The sequence below is a fragment of the Gracilinanus agilis genome, chromosome 5, assembly GCF_016433145.1.
Source record: "Gracilinanus agilis isolate LMUSP501 chromosome 5, AgileGrace, whole genome shotgun sequence".
Lineage (NCBI taxonomy): Eukaryota > Metazoa > Chordata > Mammalia > Didelphimorphia > Didelphidae > Gracilinanus > Gracilinanus agilis.
Window position 1 is genome coordinate 211,637,875 of NC_058134.1, and position 14,434 is coordinate 211,652,308.

Sequence of the window (14,434 nt, forward strand, 5' to 3'; positions counted from 1 at the left end):
GGGTGGGGGGTAGGGTTGGTGGGGGGGGAGTAACCACACCTTAAAGTATTTGCTAAAACTCTGACCTCTGTGTATCTATAGATATTTTATTAATCACATTAATATATATTATGCTTTAAACAGTATATTCTTATAACTCGGAATGCATGATACTTAAAATAATGGCTGGGAAATATCCATTTTATTTTTAAATCTTATTATAGCCATTCTAGCAATACTTAGTAAACAGTCAAGAAGTTGTTAATATCATTTATCTTCCAATATTATAATTAGACCAATAAAATAATTATTATTTCATCAACTTTCAAATGTTATACACATTAACATATGAATGTATGTATGCATGTACGTGTGTGTGTGTATGTGTGCATGTGTATGGAATTCTTTGGTCAACCACTATGATGAGCTTATTTCAGTTGATGCAAAACCAGCAGGATATCAATAATCTAAATTTAAATAAATGTAAATGGGGTTATTTTTACCACAAAATGATTACATCAATTACATTATAAAAGTTTATTATACATATATTTAATACTCATCTTATTAGTAATTATTACAATAAGGAAAAAAATTCTTTCTCTATCCCCAGATTATCTAGATATGTACTTTTGGAAAGAAATACCAATGCTTTATAAACTTCAGATGAGAAAATTCCCCAAATGATTATTTAATAAAGTTTTAGAGAATCTATAGAGATTCAAAACAGTTAGATGCACACTTTTATCAACTGTGATAATGAGAGTAGTTCACAGCTTTCTCATATGTACATACTATTAATAATAAAATAGGTCAGGGTCTCTAAAGGCAAAGAAACTCTGCATTCTTGGTACAACTTAAAAGACTAAAAAAAATTTGTGAAGTCTCATTTGGAAAGACAAGACAACACTATTTCTTTCAATATTTTAAATTTGTCCATTAAGAACTTAAAGCTTATCCTAATAGAATAGAAACTCCTTGAGATCATTGGCAATTTAATTTTGCCTTTGTATCTCTAACACCTAACATAAAGCTCTCAATAAAATATTTGTTAATAAAATGTTTGTTAAATTAAAATGAATAATAAACTGCAGTTTTATAACCACTCTTTTAAATTCTAAATAATAAACTTCATTTTTCTTTTTACAGACTGATCTTTCTCAGAAATCAACATGTGCAATAAAATTTGGGGACCTGTATTTCTACTTATTCTATTTCTTTATTTCAAAAAAATCTTTCCTCCAACATGTCATAATTAAAAGGAATCTGAATCTATTTTTCCTAATGATAAAATCTAACAATATTCTGACACATAATTTATGACACTATCTGATATTTGAGATTTAGTTACTAATAACAGTGAAAAATATTTTAACTTTTATTAATTACCTTAACAAAATCTCTATCAGTTTTCTCCTTCCATTCTTCTCCAAATACAGTAGAAAATGATCCTAAAGCTATAAGCATAAAAGATACATTAAGTAAAAAGAAAGTATACATTTTCCATTTAATTCCTTACTAATATCCAAAGTTTGTAAAAGCTTTAACAAAAGGCCATTTTAACATTTTCTACTGATTAAAAAAGACAATCAAATGTTCTATATTTCATGTGACTACAACTCTTATACCCAAAATATCTAAAACTCTCAGTTTAATGGGCATCCAGAAAGAGAAAAAGTTAATTTTAGGAAATAATTAACACTGTATTTAGTTTTCACTTGCATAGGAAAAAGTCACAAGTCAACATATATGGTTGCCCCAACAAAGTATAACTAATGAAATTTTATAGATTACATGTTATTCCAAAACTGTTAGAACTATAATTTCTTATGTTCCATTCGGGTACAATAGTTCATGGAATTAGTACCCTAATATAACCATTTTATCTTATGTGAAATACCAGAATGCAATCTAAAGATGAATTCTGGTAATAAAATTCTGATATTGCTAAGAATTTCTAGCAATAGTTTGTTTTGTTTAAAAAGCCTAAATAATCTAAACTGAGATACATTTGGGTAATTTTTTAGAAGGGAGAAGAGTTTTGTTTCAATAAATAGTTCTTATTTAGATGATAACCAATGAGATAATAGGTGGCTGATGCTTTATTTATCCATCATTCTAGAGCATACAGTTATAAATGTTCTTCCCTACCATTTCTCAGAAAGACAGAACTCATAATATTGGTTCAGGAACTGCCAGCAAATCAGTAAAATATGCCTTAAAAATTAGATTCTTGTGATATTTTATTTAATAAAAAGTTGATTAAATACTGCTCTTAAAATGTAACAGTACAATGATAATTACTGGCAATGTGAAAACAGTACTTTACATGATATCACAATAATTAAAAAATAGAAGCCAAAAAATAAATGTGATGAAGAGTTTAGATATTTTCAGGGACAAAAGTAATGAGATTAAGATATGCATATGTCTCCTTTAAAAGGAAAATATAACCCTAAATATTAAGTAAAATAATGTCTCCATTGAATAAAATATCCCAAATAGTTTACATCAAACAATTTTTTAAATCCATAAATGCAACAAATGTGGACTATAAATAATAATGTTACATATTATTTTCTGAACTAACTACAAAAATCAATTCTTTTGGTATACCAGAAGGCTATTTTAAAGAATACCTCCAATAACATAATAATAAATGTCAGGTTACTGCATTTCTTGAATCATTCACACAAAGAAGTACTTTGCCCAGCAAAACATGATCAACATGCTAAAGAGAGATCTTTTTTGTTTCCTTTGAAAAATAAAATAATTGTATTTACTGAGCTTTTTTCTCAAATTGAATCTGTCAATGACATTTTAAAGAGGATAATATTAAATAATAATGTTATTTTTTTAATATTGGAAAGATTGCTAAATAGGATTACTGACATGCAGTCTGGAGTATTGGAAAGAATGCAAGATTTGGTGTCAAGAGATATTGGCACTGGTTTGCTATAGGTACGGTAGGAAAGTCGCACAATCTATTCAAGGTTCAGTTTCCAAATCTGTAAAATGAGCAGAATAATTGCACTACTTACCTCACAGCGTTGTTAACAGAAAAAACTTTGTAAAACTATTTATTTATACCACATGTACACACAATATATTATGGAATATCCAAACCTTTTATTACATACAATACTCCATAAAACAAACATTCCATGTTAGAAAAAAAAAAAGCAAAATGTCTTTATTTAGAAAGACATAACATCTACTTTATAAAAGCCTAAACGTAGAATCTGATGCTTTAAAAACTAAACAAACAACCTTAAAAATCTTAACTGTTTTCAAACATTAAAAATTAGGAAAAAATATTTTCTATCAATACCAAAAAGCCTCAAATGAAAATTGAACAAGTCTTCATAAATTCTTTTAGTATTTTAAAATCTTAAATATCCCTATAACTTGGGTTAAAGATATATATGGGAAAAGAGATTTATAAATGATAACTAATGGGAAATTGATTATGTTTAAGCACAAATACAATAAAAAATTAAACATTTTCTCATTACAAAAAATATGTGAAAAATAAAAAATAGCTGCTATAGAGAAAATCAACATTCTGGAGTATAAGAAAATATGTTCTTAGCTATAAGATAATTAACCACTAACATTTATCATATAGTTTCTGCCATACCTTCAATTTTAGTATTTAAAGTTTACTGTACAAGGAATTTATAAAGTCCCTCTAAAAACTGGCCTAGGAAAATCTTATTTCACTTTCTTAAGGAGATTTATTACATTAATTACTGAAAGAATAAAATCATACTTGTTCAAATATCAATCCTCAGCTACATGGATGCCCTTTGGAAACTTTATCTTCAAGGTGCCAAAATTGAATATATTTTCTTTAGAGTAAGAAATAATTTCCAATGAAAAGATTAACAGCTTACTAACATTAAAAGATCAGTTAAATGTTACAAATTTATATGTTCATAAATAATGTTACCAGGAAAAGTGCAAAAGAACTCTTTGAGTAGTCTCATAAATAATCAAGAATAACCTTGGTCTTTTTCATATCTTCCTAAAATTATTTTATAATTATTTTCTCACAGAAATATATAATTATATATGTCTTTCTCCCTCTCCTTCCCCCCACCCTCTCACTTTCTCTCACTTGCTCTCTCTCTTTCTCTCTCTCACCAAGTCCAAGTCAAATTCAAAGTTATCATGTATAATTGAGTATATCCCAAATAAAAATACCCCTACTAAATAAAATAATAATTACAAAACACATTAAATCAAAGTTGAAAACATCAAGTTATTTCATCAGAAAAAATGACTAATAAATTAGATGCTTTCTCACTAATAGATTTTAAAATATAATAAAAATAATTTATAGTATGATAGCACATGTTCTCAAATTCCTATATGTCCATAAAAATTAAACATTTAGATTTCTAAATGATGAGAGAAAATATTTTATTTATTCCTTCATCTTGTAGACTACTAAGAAATAATTTAAAACAGCGATTTTTATCATGGAAGAACAACTAAGTGTGATTAAGCAATTTTGGATACACAAAATAGTAGTATTTGTGAGAAAGAAAGCACTAAAATAATTCTATACTATTTCTAATCAGCTAATTTACATAGCCATCTCAGCGATGACAATTATTTATTTACTTCCCCTGCTAAATATAAGGGAAAGAAATAGAATTTTTAAAGTTTTTACCATGCAAGAAATATAAATATTAGGAAATTTAGTCTAACAACCACAATTAACCCTCCTAAGGAAGACTATTTCATAGAACTTGAAAATAACTTGATTTAAAATAAGATTACAGGCGCAGCTAGGTGGCTTATTGGATAGAGACCTGAAAACAGGAGGTCTTAGTTCAAATTTGTCCTCAGACACTGCATAGCTGTATGACCCTGGGCAAGTCATTTAAACCCAGCTAACTAGTCCTCATCACTCTTCTGCCTTGGAACCAAAACTCAGTATTATTTCTAAGAAGGAATGTAAGGGTCTTAAAAATAAAACAAAATAAAATAACAAGAAAGCTTACAACTTAAAAATACAAACTAGCCAAACATTAAATAAATGATAATAGGCTCATTTTGGCAGCAAGTATAAAAATGTATTGACTTAAACAATGGAGCCATTTCCTTGTGTCAAAATAGCATAGAATTTAAGATATTGAAAAAAAATTGATAATAACATTTAATTTCAAACAGAATGCAAACTTCTTTTTCAAAGTAATTTAGTGCTAAGCAACTTTTGTTATTAAAACTCATCACAAAAAATTATTTATGGATGTACACACATAACATATCCTTTCTATGTGATCAAAATACCAGAGGATTTGATATTGGAAATATGAGAAAAAAAATTTCCAATTTAATGTAAGTATTACACAATAATATCTATGAAAAATGAAAAGTTCACCTTCTTATTGATGACTCCCTTATTCTTACCTTGATAAATCATCATACAATAAATTCAACTTAAAACTTACTGTCGTCAAACACCCCAGCATTAGCAAGTAATAAAGTGATGATTTTAGGGTCTTTTTCAAGTTGCATGACGTGCTTGCTTTCATTTGACAGCAGAGTGCATACATTAATAGCAAAGTCCACTTCATTTGGGAGTCCAGATAACAGGGAAAGCACCAATTTATTATAATCATTTGGCGAATTGAAGTCCATAGATAGCCCATAGCTTTGACGAAGATAATCTACCAAAGACATAAAATAGTAAAAAACAAAAGAAAGCAATTAATCATATGCTCATGTATATGCTACTACTTCAAATAGTTGCCTAAATTTTATGTGACTAATAAATATTTGAATAATTTTTTAATGTAAGAAAAAAAGGTCAAACCTTCTATTTGACACACACTAACCAAAACTATTATGAATTTTGGGGCAGCTGTGTGACTCAGTGGATTGAATCAGGCCCAGAGACAGGAGGTCCTGGGTTCAAATATAGCCTCAGACACTTCCTATCTGTATAATCCTTGTCAAGTCACTTAACCTCCATTGCCTAGCCCATACCACTCTTATGCCTTAATTCCAAGACAGAAGATAAGAGTAAAAAAAAAAAAATCAAAACTATAAAAATCTAACTTTGCATAATCTTAAAATTCACCTTACTTGTCTAAAATTATGAATTGATCATCTGTGATTTCATCAAAATAAGTACCCCTTCCAATGACATAGATGGCAATATCTCTACATAAGTAGATGCTTTGTGTAAAGTGCTGAAGCCCCCACTGTATAATCGAGAGAGCTAGTGATGAGAATTCTGGAGTAAGCTTGGTTGATCATTATGAAACTGTCACTAGGCCTGTATTTTGGCTTTCCATTTTAGTAGCTCCTTACTGGTTAAGATCTGCTGCCATACACTTTAAGAACATTAGAACATTAACCTACTACCACATGTTATCATCAAAAGTACTTAAACTATTAAAATGCTGCCCTATATCTTCATTAAAATATAGAAAAATAGGTAAATATAGGTCCTGTCTATATTTTAAGGACTTAAGTATTACAAAGTCATAATTCTAAATTCATATGCATCAAATATTTTAATACAGAATAATTTAATATTGTTATAGATCTAGCTATAAAAATCTATCCACATTTATGTAGAAGTGTTTCTTATAATAGGCTTTAATGGTAGGAGTCTTGAAGCTAATAAATACACAACCAAAGGTCTAGAGCAGTGATGGACAAACTACAGCCCGCAGGCCAGATGCAAGCCAGATGCGGCCCCCTGAAATGTTCTATCCGGCCACATGACATTATTCCTGATCTGACGAACACAATGATTGGATACAATACAATGAAACTTCGAAAGAGTTGCCTTAGAAACAGACTGACAGATGAGCATTTCCTTTCCTTTGGCCCCCTCTTTAAAAAGTTTGACCATCACTGAGTTAAGAGATTCAAAAAGGCACTTCTGTTTGAATTTTGAGATTCTTAAAATCTAAGATAGTTTAAGTGAAAAGGGATTAATTATTGATTAGGTTTTGCACTCAGCTGTATAGAAGACAGAGGCAAGTAAAAAGACCTGTTCAACATTTTCCCCCCTTTATCCTCTGCTGGCCAAAGAGAGGAAAGGTGGAAGAAAGACAGAAAGAGATGTTGGATCACTCAATTGGATTTTCTAAATGGTGTCTATTTCAAGGTTAGAATATGTGTACATGAGGTTTTGAAAAATAACATCCTAATTCTGAAATGTACTTGTTAAAAATAAGCAAAATGAATATAAGGTTTCAAAGTCTCAATACTGGAAATCTGAACAAAAATGGTTGAGTGATGTAAACTTTTGAACATATCAAGAATGGTTGTCATCTGAGTAATTAATATTGAGAAAAGAGCTTGCTTTAAGACCAGCAAGCAGCTACGCAGTAAACAGATGAGAAACAACTCATAATAATTGCTAGCTGTTTAATGACGTGCAATGATTGAAGAACTTAAAATATCAAAATTTAATATCAGTTTTTTAGAAGAAAAGGGTGATGAAGCACTAAGATTTTGTATAATCTAGGAATTTTTGCTCACAAGCAAAAATGCTATGAGTGTTGGGAAAATAAAGTTTCAAATCTGTAAATGTGAAATGGAACATGTATCAATAGTTTGAAATACTGTTGAAAGATTTATGAAATATGGCTACATGTTATATGGATTGATGCCAAAATTTGTACTTTGGTCAAAAATGATTTCGTTGTTTGAATGTGATTTTTGTTTAATCATAAATAATTTATGAATTTGTACTGTGGACTAAATTAATGTCTGAGGTGGATTGTAAATGATGCAATTTTTTTTAATTTTTTTTTTAAATCCTTGTACTTCAATGTATTGTCTCATAGGTGGAGTAAGGGTGGGCAATGGGGGTCAAGTGACTTGCCCAGGGTCACACAGCTGGGAAGTGGCTGAGGCTGGGTTTGAACCTAGGACCTCCTGCCTCTAGGCTTGACTCTCACTCCACTGAGCTACCCAGCTGCCCCCAATGATGCAATTTTTAAGAAGAATGACAATTTGGATTCTTTTGAGCTACTAATTAGGAGGTAAGAATAATATCTGGTGGAGTGAAGTTTATTTAAATAATGATGTTGAAAAGCAAGTAGAAGGTCAGAGAATGTTGGATTAGAATATAAAAGAAAGAAGTTTTTAAGGGATTTTAATCAGAATATGGAGCTTTTTAGCAAAGTCCATTGGAAGGAATATAATATTTAAGGTTTTAAATATGTAGGTATGTGAGGAGCAGAAGGCAAAACAGAAAGTTCTTTTCTGCTCTGAGCAGAGGACTTGAAGGGAAAAAGAGTGGATGTTTTGAGACTAGAACTACAAAAAGGGAGGGCAAGTCTTGTGGCCCTGAGTCCTCCCAAAAAAGCAAATAAATTACAAAAAATGGGGATAAAATCTTTTCAGTTAGATCTATTGTAGAGTAAGAAGAGTTTGTGAGGACTAAAAAAGTGGAAGAAAGCATAAAGAAAATACAGATTTGGTATTTACTGTACGGAAAAGTTAAAGAGAAAAACATTTTATCTCTAAACTTGTATGGCTTTAAGAAGCCATTAGAATAGGCAAAGTAAGTTAAGACAAAAAGCTAGTTTGGGTTATGGAATTTCAGGATAATAAAATTGGATAACTGAGAAGGTCAACTTCTCTGAACTATAATGGGTGAGATTTGCCATTTAAGGTAAAAGGTTCTCAGGATCTCAATTGATAATATTGTGAGCTTGGAATTCAAGTATAGCTGTCTGATGATCAATTCATCATTCAAGAGAACTATGAGGTACTCAGAAGACAAGTGAAAATCCTTATAAGGAGTTGGAGAGACGATCTTAGCCTGAAGCTAGAACAAGATCCTTCTGACTTGGTAAGGCCCACCGGATTCTGATGATCCCCAAGTAAAACAGTTATGGCATGATAGTGCTGACCTATACATGAAGTCAGAAAGTATTAAGTCACTCTGTGTCCTCTAACGACATAGACCTAAAGGAACCAGTGTGGATAGTTATAATCTTTTCCCTGCTTTTTCCTTTTATGATGAATTCCTATAATCAGCACAGAAGGCAAATTATGAAATGAAAGTTTTCATTTCCCAAACAACCAAGTAGATTGATAGTTAAATGTTAAAATTTATCAAGTGTTAGTTAAATGAGGTTTTTGTTAATCAATGATCTGTACACAGTCAAGGTCCTGTAGAAAGATTTATAAAAAGGGACCTCCAGTTTTAATTGACCATGATCAGAGATTGAATCTTAGGCTCAAGATTAGGACCTATGATTTTCTGTATCTCTTACCGAATCTAGGATAGAGAAATCTATCTGCAAATGTGTTTTTACTTATGTGTTCATAAATATTGTTGAAATCTACCTTGCAAAAGACTTTAGCAGGAACTCCTCAAGAATCTCTGCAAGCAACTGTGATATTGGAAATTTGGGGTTCCTTGAACTGATCTTGAGATCCCTGATATAAACTTCCTGTGGATACTTGGATCTCATTTCAAACAACATTTCCCATGATTCAATTTGCCTGTCCTTACATGGTGATGTAAGCTAACATAAAACAGGAGTATAAGACTTAGAATGGGATTGGTTCTCACTTTTTTTTCCTATGAAGCAGCCAGGGGGAAGGCATAGTGCAGCATTTGAATTAGCTCTTAGTAGGCCCGTGGCTTTTTAATTATCAATATGGATTACAATAAAACTCTAATATTTTTAAATATATTCTTCTAAATTAATTTTATTTGTTACACAACTTGGAGCAGAGGGAGTAAGTTTCCTGAGAGGACCCATTCCTGAATGCAACAAAATGATTTCTTTAGATGAAGTTTGTTGGCTTTGGGGGATATTGCCCAAGTGTAAGGAAGTCTAATATTAATCAATGTAGATAATTGCTATTGTCCTGATTTTCTCTGTCTCTATCAAAAACTTTGTTGGGAATATGCAGATAATTGTTACATACAAAACAGATGATTAAGGGGAAAGTGATAAAGGAGATTCTAACAGTCCAAGATATCTAGATTTAGAGAGGGAAACTGAGGCAAGTGAGAATTACACATCTCTTAATAAGAAAAGGGGGAACTGGGTGAGATGGAATTAAATGTGTGTTCTCAAAGTAAAATATTTGGCTTGCCCCTCCACCCCAATATTCTTGGGGCAGAGGCACTCAGTTGGCTTTCCCAGAGGAAGCATTTGCCTTATTTCAATAAAGTTAAATTCACAAAGAACATTTGGTTACTTATCCGAATATTCCCAGGAAAAGCCAGCCTGGGAAAAATACAGAGGCTTAAGGATGAATGACACAGCTCAATCTCTTATCTTGTGAGAACATTGGGGATATGTAACTGTTATTGGGGGTCTGTAATTCTTCTTTTATATATTGAAACGTAGGTGACTAATTCAAGATTTGTATATCACAGTGCCTCCTTCCAAACAAAGGAGGCTGGACAGAGGGAAGGGGAATTTCATGTCAGGAATACTATAAAAAGGTCTGTTTTACACATAGGCATTCGCATATTTTCATTACGGCAGTCTGCCACCTTTCTGAAACAAGAATAAAAAACTGGTGCTCTATCACTATGCCTTCTCTCTCTGACTCCAATTTGTTTAGAGCGGGAAATTTTTGAGCAGTTTTAATATCATCCCACACATTATATACAAAACATTCCTGGCACAATCCTATCAACTAAATATGTTTAACAAGGTTGAAATATAGAATGAATAAATTAAATACCTTGCTAAAATTATTTAACCATTAATTTTAACCATTCTCTGTACTAAACTGTTCTACACATTAACAAGTACTAATTAACTATACAAATCTATTCAATCACCCTCTCTGGGTCTTGCTTTTCTTGTACATAAAATAATGGCCTTGTGCTAAGTGATTTATTAGCTATCTTCCACTTCTAAAATTCTATAATCTTAAGTAAATTTAAGTTAAAAAAGTTAAGTAAATTTAAATTTTTTTTATTTTCACAATTTTTCATCAGAAGAAACTGTCAATAAGCAAAGACTCATAGGATAATATAGCTCTAAAGCTGGAAGGGGCATCGGGTAACAGTAGGGAAAACAAAGAAAAATATATGAAAAAATGATTGCAGAATGATTGCATGTGTGTTTGTGTATATATGTAAAATTACCAAGGGAAAAAAGACAGGAAGGGGAGAGAGAAGGGCCAGGTATTTAAGAAATTGAGAAATTATGAAAAAAACATTATAAACAGAATGATCAAATAGAATTCACATCAATGCCTGATCACCTAAAAATTAAGCCCAAAGCAAAATATGGACAATATGTTTGCTCCCACTAAAAAAGAAAAAACATTCCCAAAGGAATCCTTTTGAATCACATCATGGTATCAATTTATGCTTTATTATAACAATTTACTATCACTAATAATACGAAACTAGCATTTATATAAGTGCCTTAAGGTTTGAAAAGCACTTTATTAAGTTATGCCATTTTAGTTCTCACCACTGTTTTATAGATAAGGAAAAGTCTCAAGCAGGATCAAAAATGAAATATTCCAAATTAACCACCTATTTCTTAATAACAATTTTAAAGTATAAATTAATCAAAAGCTGGAGTAGGCACATTAATAAACTATATTTAGAGACTTTTTTTCTGGTACAGTTCTATAATTTCATTAACTATGGGAATTTCCGGTGAGGAAATCCCATCACAATCCAGATCATTAACTTCTATGTAACTTAAGAGTCTAAAAGAGTAGATTGAGAGATTAAAAAATTAAGTGATTTGTTAGTGAACATTCTGAAATTCCTAAATGAATAAATTCCTAAATGAAAGGTCATTCCTCTATCAAGGAATAAGAAAGTTAACAAATATATATTAAACATTTGTTATATACTTAGCATACTGCTAAAGCACAGAAGATACAAAGAAGTAAAAATCATCCCCTGCCCTCAAGGAACTTTGATTCTGGGGATAACAACAGTTACCATCTATGATTGTTGTGAGAATCAAATGAGAATAATTGTAGAGTGCTTAATACAGTGACTACCCTGGACAATTAGAGTTAAGTGACTTCCCCAGGGTCACACAGCTAAGAAGTATCTGAAGCTAGATTTATTTGAACCCATGAATTCCCCTCTCAAAACCTGGCTCTGCCATCTAGAGGACCCTGTAGTTTTAAGTCTCTAATGTTTTAATGGGACAGTATAAATACAATATACATAGAATGAAGATGGAAGATAACCTTGGAGCAGATGGCTTTAGCAGAGAAGAGGCAGGGGTAAGGGAATGGGAAAAAGAAAAGTCTCTTGAAAAAGGCGGCATATGATCCTAGTCAAGATGCAAGTCAGGGATCCTGAAAGTAGGCATAAGGTAGGAGGGCATTATGTCTATATTTGTTATTTCCCTTCTAATCTTGGTTACATTGGTTATGCTTGTGCAAAAAACTTTTCAATATAACATAGTCAAAATCATTCATTTTGAATCTTGTAATGTTCTTCATCAATTGTTTGGTCATAAATTCTTCTCTTCTCCATAGATCTGACAGGTAAACTATGTTCCCCTAATTTATTTAGAGTATCTTTATGTCTACATCATATACCCACTTTGACCCTATCTTCGTATAGGGTGTGAGATATTGATCTATGAATAGTTTCTGCCATGCTATTTTCCCAGCAGTTTTTCTCAAATAATGAGTTCTTATCATAAAACCTGGGATCTTGGGTTTCTCAAACACTAGATTGCTAAAATCATTTACCTAATCTATTCCAATGATCCACTAATCTATTTGTTAGCTACTACCAGACTGCTCTGATTATTACTGCCTTATAGTGCAGTCTGAGATCTGAATACTGCTATGCCACCATCCTTTACATTTTTTTTCATTAATTCCTCCATTGATATTCTTGACCTTTCATTCTTCCAGATGAATTTTGTTATTTCTTGTTTTATAAATTAGTTTTTTGGTAGTCTGACTTGATACCAAAGCAGAAGAAAAGTAAAGGCTAAGTAATGTGGGTAAAGGAACTTGCCCAGGGAATACAAGAAGTATCTGAGATCAGATCTGAAAAGTTACTTTTATGTAGAAGTTACTTTCTAAATAGGTAACTACAGAAAACTATTATATTTGTGGTGATGTGCCTTGATTTCCTCTAGAAAAAAACAAAGTTATTGCTATTTCTTTAAATCTAACTCATGCGGGGCAGCTGGGTAGCTCAGTGGAGTGAGAGTCAGGCCTAGAGACAGAAGGTCCTAGGTTCAAATCCGGCCTCAGCCACTTCCCAGCTGTGTGACCCTGGGCAAGTCACTTGACCCCCATTGCCTACCCTTACCACTCTTCCACCTATGAGACAATACACCGAAAGTACAAGGGCTTTAAATAAATAAATAAATAAATAAAATAAAATAAAATAAATCTAACTCATGCTATCATCACTGTAACTAATACACCAAAGTCTCTATTTAAACAATATGTGTATACACACATACACACACATATATACACATATACATGATTGCATGCATGCAGTAGTCTCTGGGAAAAATAATACAAGTAAGGTTAATAATCTAGAAGATATCCCTTCCAAGTACTACCTCAAATTACACCACTTTATCTCTTTGTACTTTAGGAAGATACCTCCTTAAGTATCCTCTACCATTATTTTGCTTTTCTTTTAACCCCAATGGTTTTTTTTTTTTTCTCTTTCGAGGTCGTTTGTCCTTTTTTACCCTTGGGATAATGTACTTTGTTATTTGTGCTACCTTTGGTACGTTTTCTAGGGATGGAATTAAATTAGATTAGAGGTAGAACTATTAAAGGTGACTTTTCTTCAGATTTTCTTGAACATGGAACAGCTGAAGATAACAGATAGAGACTGGTGCCATACAGGATAATTGTTCTTCTGTTTTTCTGTCTGGGATGCTTGCAAAGAGAATAATCTTGCCTACTTATGTTTTGTTGTATTTTGGAAAGAGTGCTTCAAATGCCTTTCTTTTATTGAAATTTTGTAATTTTTCATGGATGATTAGGCTAAAGTTAACAAAGTATATCACCTTGTATTAAATCTTGGACTCCTTAGTTTTACACACATGATTCTATTTCTTCTTGCAATATATCTGGGGAGTATAGAAATCTTCTGTGATTCTAAATTCCTTTCACCTGGCTTCTTATATTGATATGTCTGGGAGTTTGCAGCATAGGGTTCTCCCCTACAATGGTAAATATCTGGATTCTTTTAACTGGTTCTTATTTTTCTGTGTTCAGAAGTTCTGGGCAGTTTTCCTAAATTATTTCTTGCATTGCAGTGTTCAGATTCTTTTATTTAATCTTAAGGGTCCCTCTGATTCTCGGGCACTGCTGATTCTTACATTATATCTATAAAGACTGTTTGAGATCAACATGTTTTACTTGTATAGAGATCATGTGCTTTTTTTTTTTTAATGTTGCTTTTTTTGCTTCATTTCTTTAGTCCTGAAAAATTATTCTGTTTTATAACTTTGAAGAAATTTCACCATGCATT

At 31.5% G+C, this 14,434-nt stretch overlaps 1 protein-coding gene across 1 annotated transcript in view; it reads right to left on the bottom strand.

The window, feature by feature from the left end:
- Positions 1–14,434, bottom strand: part of ARID2 (AT-rich interaction domain 2) — a 241,388-nt gene that overhangs the window by 96,474 nt on the left and 130,480 nt on the right. Inside the window, exons 5-6 of the mRNA XM_044677286.1 lie at positions 5,442–5,660; positions 1,369–1,436 (exon numbers count right to left, since the gene is read on the bottom strand). Of these exons, the coding sequence (XP_044533221.1) occupies positions 1,369–1,436; positions 5,442–5,660 (287 nt within the window). The remainder of the gene's footprint in view (positions 1–1,368; positions 1,437–5,441; positions 5,661–14,434) is intronic.